We start from the raw sequence: 8620 nt of genomic DNA, 5'->3' as shown, positions 1-8620 counted from the left end.
GGTGATCTTCCTTCCTTGGCCTTCTGAGTAACTGGGACTACAGGTGCTTGCCATACCTGGCTAATTTTTTATTTTTTGTAGAGATGGGGTCTTGCTGTATTGGCCAGGCTAGTCTGGAACTCCTAACCTTGAGTGATCCTCCCATCATGGCCTCTCGAAGTGCTGGGATTATAGGCATGAGCCACTGAGCCCACTCGAGTTTTAATTTTTTAATGTGAAAGTTTATCTCAGTGTAAGAATGTAGGTGTATACTCACTATTAACTTAGGGAAAAAAATGTATTAGCTAGTTTTAGACTACAATCTTTTGCCCATTCTGTACTCCCACAAGTATTTAAAAGAAAAACTACCAGGTAAATTAGGAGAGGGGGGGAAACGGGTTTTTAAAAAATAGTGTTTCAAAGAATATATATAAATGATTGATAGAAAGTTTATAAAAACATTGGTAGATGTCCTGTAAGTGTAGTGGGATGAATAGCAGCCAGTCTGGTGTTGTGCATATTAAAAAATATTTTATTAATAGGTGTTTGATCAGTTAATGCCCTGGTATTTGTTTCAGATTTTAGTGGTATGCCATTATTTTTCATGGCCACAAAAATTACACTGCTTATAATATTTGGTGTTTCTGAAGCAGGTTACTTTTTTATCTGTAAAAGAAGGAAAACAAAAGTTTCCTAACCAGTGTTCCCAGGGAAAAGAGGAAGCTCACTGGTGTTTTCACTATTATCAACAATTTTCTTGTATTTTTTCTAGTTAAAGAATGTTATCTTATGGTTCATGGTTTTATTTTATCTTTTCAATTAATTGTGAACCTTTTGGTAAATTAAATTTATTTTATACTGTTTTGTGAGCAAAGGAGCCATAATGTTGCTGCTTTGCAAAGTACTTTTCAACTGATGAGAAAGTTGTATGGCATTATTTATGAAGAGGTAATTTAAAATAATACCTAATATTAATTGAGCACTTAATACATGCTAGGCAGTGTATTCATTGCTTTATGTACACTATTTTATTTCTCCTTAACTACAACTCTGTGGGATTCATACTGTTATTGTTTCTATTTTACATATGAGGAAAATGAAAGGCACCGAGAGCCTAAATAACTTACTCAAGATCACACATTTAGATGTTAAGTGACTGAACCCAGGTTTGAACTCAGCTACGTCCTCTCCAAATCCTGTTTTGAACCATAAGAAGTAATATAGTGCTTCTTGAGCTTTTTGAAGTTACTTGATCAACCTCACAGATGCTCTAAACCAGCAGTCCACAGCCTTTTTGGCACCAGGGACTGGTTTCATGGAAGATAATTTTTCCTGGGCTGAAGGGAGGCAGAGCTCAGGCAGCGATGCCAGCGATGGGGAGCTGCTGTAAGTAAAGATGAAGCTTCGATCACTCCCTCCTGCTGTGCCCCCCGCCCCAAGTTTCATGGAAGACAATTTTTCTGTGGGGGTGGGGCAGCAGAGCTCTGCTGCCTGGTACCTAACTTGTCCCCAGCCTGAGGTTTGAGGACCACAGGTCTAAACTGAGGCAGTGAGCTGTTTGTAAGGTACTCGGGCTTAGCTGCAGTTTATTGCATTACAGAGAGCTCCAGGGGACTGTCTAAATTCTTTTCATATCTTGAGTTTTAGTTATATTAATATTTGGAAATACTAGTATTTCTTGAAATAAATGAACCATTTGCTTGGAAATTGTTCCACTTGAGTTGATGTGAGGATTAACAAATGTGCTTTGAAACAAAAGAAAGCTGTTGTCACAAAGTAAGTTATATTTGAATTGAATTTAAAATGGTTGTTTGTAAGCATTTGAAAAACAAAGTTTAAAATCAAAATTTAAGATGTAAAATTATAAATTACTATATCTATATATTTTTTGAAAGACGGTGTGATATATAGAAAGTCTAGGAGATTGAAAGAGCTGCTTTCTAAAGTTTACATTGCCACTTATTTACCCCATGTCTTTTCAGAGTCACTTCACCTCTGCCCCTAAGTTTCTTCATTTGTAAAATAAAACCCCATAATTCAGGGAAATGGGACCTGCCTTGTTTACCTGGCATCACTGTCTGATGGTCACCTGATGAATGGGCATGTAAAATTGCTTTGTAAACTATTGATATAAACCATTTGACATCTTCACCAGGTCATTTAAGCTCAGAAGCAAGATTTGGTGTCTATTTTAATGATATGGATTCTTCAGTGATCTTGGGATGTATTTATAATTAGTTCAGTGGATTCATTGTATTGTATATTCTCACAGAGAAGTAGCTACATAAATTATTAATAGCATGTAACAGACTTTATTAGTTCCAGAGCTCCAGATTAAGTCTTTAAATGAAAGCCTTTCTTTCTTTTGTCAAAGTCTTATACCCAGTGTTTTATTTTTGCCAATATCTACACCTGTGGAATGTTATTTGTTTGTAGATGAGATGGTAAATGACAGTCTAAACTAAACGACATCACTCGTTAGGATTGATGGAGATCTACATTTTGTTTAAAAGAAAGTAAATGCCTAAAGAATAAAAGATATATTTTATAATAAGAAGGGACATAGTGAAAAATCTGAGTATGGCTGGGATGAGGAGGGTGCTAGATGGTAAAGACAAAAAGGATATCAATATCTGGGGAAACTAACCAGTAGTAGATTCTAGGCTTCAATCCCAAAGGAATAGTGAATGAATGCCTTGAGTACCAAGCTAATGTATTTTTTACCTCTTAGCTGTATTCACTGGGCCATTGTTTGTGAACCCTAAATATTATGCTGTGTCTTAGTCCATTTGTGCTGCTATAACAAAATTAACAGAGTACCACAGACTAGATAATTTATAAGGAACAGAAATTTATTTCTCACAGTTGTGGTAGCCAGGAAGTCCAAGATTGAGGGGCCGGCATCTGGTGAGGGCTTTTTTGATGCATCATCCCATGGCAGAAGGGCAAACAAAGGGCAAGAGAGAGAGCACAAGAGGGGACCAAACTTGTTTTTGTGTAACAAACTCACTCCCTAGATAATGGCATTAATCCTGTCACCTCCCATTAAGCCCTACCTTACAACACTATTGCATAGGTGATTAAGTTTCCAACACATGCTTTTTGGAGGACACATTCAAACCATAGCATGCTGTCACTAGAGCTTTAGAGGAATGCAGCCTCCATTGTGGAGGGAAAAAAATTTCTGTATTTTTTATCTTCTATTCTCCCCCTTCCTCCCCAAACTTAGGCAAAAAGATGAAAAAATTTTTTTTCCTCTTTGACAAACTGTTTATTGAATTTTGTATGGAGTATCTCTTACTGTATCCTGGAATTCCAGGATTTGGGGGGTGGTAAAGTGGGTGTGGTGGATTTGGGGATTTGTCTCCCTAAAGTACCTATCACTCTATCCCCAATTCTGCACTGGCTGCCAGAAAAGATTAAAATTTATACAAATCTTACTCTAAAATCTTTAGGAAAGCAAAAAAAAAAAAAAATCCTATAATATTTGGCTGAACATTATATGTATATTTACATTAGAACAATAATAGTTATAATTTTTTTAGGATATACTGTGTTGCTGGCATGTTAGGCATTTTATATATACTCATCATTTATCTTCACAACAGGTCTGAAATTTAATTTCTCCCGTTTTACATGGATGTTGAGGCTCACAGAAGTTAAATGACTTCCAAAATCTCACAACAGTGATCACACTAGTATTCAAACCCATATCTCTGTGACTCCAAAATCTGCAATTTTTTTCAAAATACCGTACTACTGTGTCGATACGGAGATTGTTTTGTTCTTATAGATCTGGCCCAACAGTTTAATTGTGCAACCAGACTTGGTTAATCCTGAGGCAAGATTACTACCCCTAAATTCCTGAATGTACTACCTTAAATGTAAAATACAGATGATAATGTTCAGGTGAACATGGCTTTCAGCCACAAAGCTGAGTTTAATTGGAGGAGATACTCCCTTCACTGTGGATTCTATCAATATATCTTCTCACTTTACTCAGGGATTCAAAGACCCATAACCATTGTATGAACAAACTCTGGTTTTCAGGAAAAATAAACATTAAGTGCTCTGATAGAGATAGGTTTATTTGGTATTATTGCTTTCAGAGGCATCAAAGGAATCTTGTACATGTCTAGTGAACATATGCTGTTCATTATTGAACAGCTCTTGTTGGGAAGTTCTTTTGTAATTCTAAAATGAGGAAAATGTCTCTTTAATGAAGGGCTGTTTCATTCATGGTTTCATTCACAAAATGTTTGAATTAGAAAGTGCTTAGAAAAGAGCATTTGTAGTTAAAAGAGAAAAACCTGCTTAATGTGAATTTAAATAAGCCCCAAGTTGTAGATCTGTTTCATATTTGTCTTAACCAAAATTACAAAGAATAGATCCTATCTATACTACCTTCTCTGTAAATCCTCTTCTTCCCTTAATGTCTCATAACTGTATCTATTATCTTAATTCATTATGTTAATGAGTTTACTTTGTTCACCCAGTGAGAGTGTAAATTTTGTGAGAGCAGTTACCTAATCTTAACCTTTTTTCATGACCTTTGAGGCAGTAATTTTTATTCTGAGACATCTATAGTAATTCATACAGTGAAGTTGTACAGTTTAAGTAAGGAAAGCATCAATATTTTTGGCTTTTAGCTAGATAAACTTCAACAGTGTGGTAATATAAATTATTTTATGCTCACCAGAAGTCCTGATAAAATTGGAAAACAAATTTTAATTTAATAAATGCCATTTATTTAAAAAGCAACTTTTTAAAAACAGTTCTTTCAGGCCGGGCGCGGTGGCTCACGCCTGTAATCCTAGCACTCTGGGAGGCCGAGGCGGGTGGATCGTTTGAGCTCAGAAGTTCGAGACCAGCCTGAGCAAGAGCGAGACCCCGTCTCTACCAAAAATAGAAAGAAATTAATTGGACAGCTAAAAATATACAGAAAAAATTAGCCAGGCATGGTGGCGCTTGCCTGTAGTCCTAGCTACCCGGGAGGCTGAGGCAGGAAGATCGCTTGAGCCAGGAGTTTGAGGTTGCTGTGAGCTAGGCTGACGCCACGGCACTCTAGCCCGGGCAACAGAGTGAGACTCTGTCTCAAAAAAAAAAAAAAAAAACAGTTTTTTCATGGTGAAAGATTTGGGATTAGTGTTTGGTAGTGTCCATCCAGCCCAGTGTTATGTAATAATGATTATTAAAAATATGATTAATTTATTGATAGAACATAATTAATGAACTTTTTTGTTTTAGGGAATGTTGTGGGCAATTTGGGACATTCCTTCTTCAGTCAAAGTTTCCTTGGCAGTAAAGAACATGGTGGATTCTTATATGTGACATCTACCTACCAGTCACTTCAAGACCTAGTACTCCCAACCCCACCTTACTTATTTGGGATTCTCATCCAGAAATGGGAAACTCCCTGGGCTAAAGTGTTTCCCATCCGACTAATGTTGAGACTTGGAGCTGAATATCGACGTAAGTACTAAAACACCTTCTTCTAAACCATGTGACTAAGGTGTGATGACTAAATCATGCCTGAAATATTCAGAGGTCCCTGTTTGGTGATATAATTCAGCAGAAATAATCTTTTGAAGTAGCTAAGCTAAATTTGGCCAGCGTCTCAGCTTATTTTGGCTGTAATAGGAAGGACTGAAAATATTGAATGAGGAAGTTGGTGATTATTACCTTGTAAACTTGCTATTTTTGTAGTTCATTGATAAAAACATGATTATTATCAGAAAAATGCATTTGAACTTAAGTAATTTTATTTTTTATAGCATCTATATATGATGAGCATATTCTTTGTCACATGGTTGGAAAATAGTTTTGACAAATTATATTTTACCTAACATACAGATACTAGAAGCTGGTGGTATGGAGACCACTCTCAGTTGGTAAGGTAGGCTACAGAGGAAGAGCTTCCTTGCCCATGGTTATAGCAGAGCAACTAAGTTGGATATTTTTAAAGACATTGTAGGTTAAATGCAAACTTTAAACTTTATATCTTCACTAATTAAAAGTACTCTGTGCTAGGAATCAGACCACTTGAGTAAGGTTCTCAACTTCGCCACTTATGAGCTCTGTAACTCTGGGCAAGTCACTCAAGTTCTCTGATTGTCAGTTTCTTTTGTAAACTGAGATAATACAGTAATAATGCCTTTTATATTACATTGGATTGTTAAAAGGATCAAATGATGAAACATTTTATAAACTATAAAACAGTATATTATATGTTCTCAGCAAGTCAGCTTTATTCTTTCACTCATTTATTTATTCATTCAGTAAGAATGTAATAAAGACCTACCATATGTCATGAATCCTGGGAATTCAGAAATGGCTAAGACCTGGTTATAGGCTCTTGGGAACCTTTATGAGGAACACACACAGAAATCACGATTATGATAGTATATTGTATTAAAACCTATGCTCAACGTTAACTTCTTTGGGAGTTCCAAGATGGGCTCTAACTTGACCAAGAATAAAGCACAAGTTGGATAAGAAACACATCTTGGACTTAGGTGCCTCTGGATTGAACTCTGAAGGAGACATATGAATCAGCTAAATTTAGTGGAGAAACGAAAGGATTGTATGCAGAGGAAACAACATGTGTATCTTCCTGTCTTGTACAGGCATTTCAAACTATAAGGTTCGAGGGGATAAGCCAGCCAGTAGGAACACCTGTGATTTGGCTCTCCCAAGGATGGTCCTGGTTAGGAGGTATAGAATACTGAACCCTTGCTGGGCACAGTGGCTTGTGTCTGTAATACCAGCTACTCAGGAGGTAGAGACTGAAGGATCACTTGAGGCCAGGAGTTTGAGGCTGCAGTGAGCTATGTTCGTGCTACTGCACTCCAGCCTGGGCGACAGACTAAGACCCCATCTCTAAATAGACAGATAAATAGATAGATAGATCGATAGATAAGATCCCATCTCTAAATAAATAAATAGAAAGGAAAAAAAGAAAGAAAAAGGAAGGAAGGAGGGAGGAAGGAAGGAAAAAGAAAAGGAAGGAGGAAGAAAGAAAAGGAAAGAAGGAAGGAAGAAAGGAAGGAAGGAAAGAAAGAGAAAGAAGAAAAGAAAAAGAAGAGAAGAGAGTGAACTCTTAAACTTCTTGAGCACAGAAGAATCAGAAGATATTTGTTTCCTGGATCATATCAGTTCAGTTTGAAGAATGCTTCCTAAGACCTTGTGGGTCATTTTTGAAAACACCTACATCAAAAGGCTTATTCTGATCATCAAAAGACTTGCTGTGGCTCAGGATTTATCTGCTACCATGCTATATAAATACATTTTGAGCCCTAAATTTGACATGTTCTAATGAGTCATTACAACTATATTTTGAAAAATGTATTAGCCATGATGTCTCTTTTACCAAAATTTTAAGCTGCCAAACTTAGTCTGGTTATTTCTCATTTCCATAGTTTATCCGTGCCCACTGTTCAGTGTCAGATTTCGGAAGCCATTGTTTGGAGAGACAGGGCATACCATCATGAATCTTCTTGCAGTAAGTTCGGAATTTTTTTTTTTTTCCTTACTGGGGTTTGTATGGGAGAATTTTCTTTAAAAACACTTCTCAATGTGTTGTGTGCCTTTGGTCTCATTCCAGAGCACTGAAATGGATGGTTTTTTTAACCATTTACCCAGCTTTTTAGTTGCTTTTTGGGAAGTGGATTTGGTGAATTTCTTCACTGTGTCATGCTGAAAGCTATAGCTCTAGTTATCTTTTTTCCCTGACCTTTTAAAAAGTTTTATTTTTTAATTGACACATTATTATACATATTTATGGGGTACATTTTGATGTTTCAATCCATGTATACATTGTGTAATGTTCAAATCAGGGTAATTAGCATATCCATCACCTCGCCTCATGCATTTATTGTTTTTTGAGGTGAGAACTTTGAAAAACCTCTCTTCTAGCTACTTTGTAATACACAGTATCTTACTGTTAACCACAGTCACCCTACTGTGAAATAGAACACTAGAATTTATTCCTCCTATCTAATTGTAACTTTGTACCTGTTGACCAACCTCTCCCCATCCTCCCCTCTCCTATTCCCTCCCTGGTCTTTGCTAACCACTGTTGTACTCTCTACTTCTGTGAGAACAACTTTTTTTTTAAAGATTCCACATATGAGATCATTCAGTATTTGTCCTTCTCTGTCTGTCATATTTCATTTAAAGGTTTGTCCACTTTGTCTCAAATGACAGGAAATCATTTTTTTTATGGCCAGATAGTATTTCATTGTGTAGATATACCACATTTTCTTTATCCGTTCATTCATTGTTGGGCATTTAGGCTGATTCCATGTCTTGGCTATTGTTGATAGTGCTGCAATAAAACATGGAGTGCAATAATCTCTTTGAGGTACTGATTTCATTTCCTTTGGCTATATACTAATTTATGTTCCCACCAACAGTATGTAAGGGTTCCCTTTTTCTCCACATCCTTGTCAACACTTGTTTTCTTTCATATTTTTGATAGTAGCCATTTGAACTGGAGTGAGATGGTATCTCTTTATGGGTTTGGTTTGCATTTCCCTGTGATTAGTGATGTTGAGTATTTTTTTCATATACCACTGATCATTTGTATGGTTTTTTTTTTTTTTTTTTGAGACAGAGTCTCACTGTATTGCCCGGGCTAGAG

General features: G+C 36.4%; 1 protein-coding gene across 1 annotated transcript in view; it reads left to right on the top strand.

Moving 5' to 3' along the window:
- Positions 1 to 8620, top strand: part of ZFYVE9 (zinc finger, FYVE domain containing 9) — a 141907-nt gene that overhangs the window by 98003 nt on the left and 35284 nt on the right. The window contains exons 11-12 of the mRNA XM_012639473.1: positions 5227 to 5451; positions 7398 to 7480. Coding sequence (XP_012494927.1) covers positions 5227 to 5451; positions 7398 to 7480 — 308 coding nt within the window. The remainder of the gene's footprint in view (positions 1 to 5226; positions 5452 to 7397; positions 7481 to 8620) is intronic.

The sequence above is a fragment of the Propithecus coquereli genome, unplaced genomic scaffold, assembly GCF_000956105.1.
Source record: "Propithecus coquereli isolate 6110/MARCELLA unplaced genomic scaffold, Pcoq_1.0 Scaffold14, whole genome shotgun sequence".
Lineage (NCBI taxonomy): Eukaryota > Metazoa > Chordata > Mammalia > Primates > Indriidae > Propithecus > Propithecus coquereli.
The sequence above is the reverse complement of the archived record's forward strand: the minus strand, read 5'-3'. Positions and strand labels throughout refer to the sequence as shown.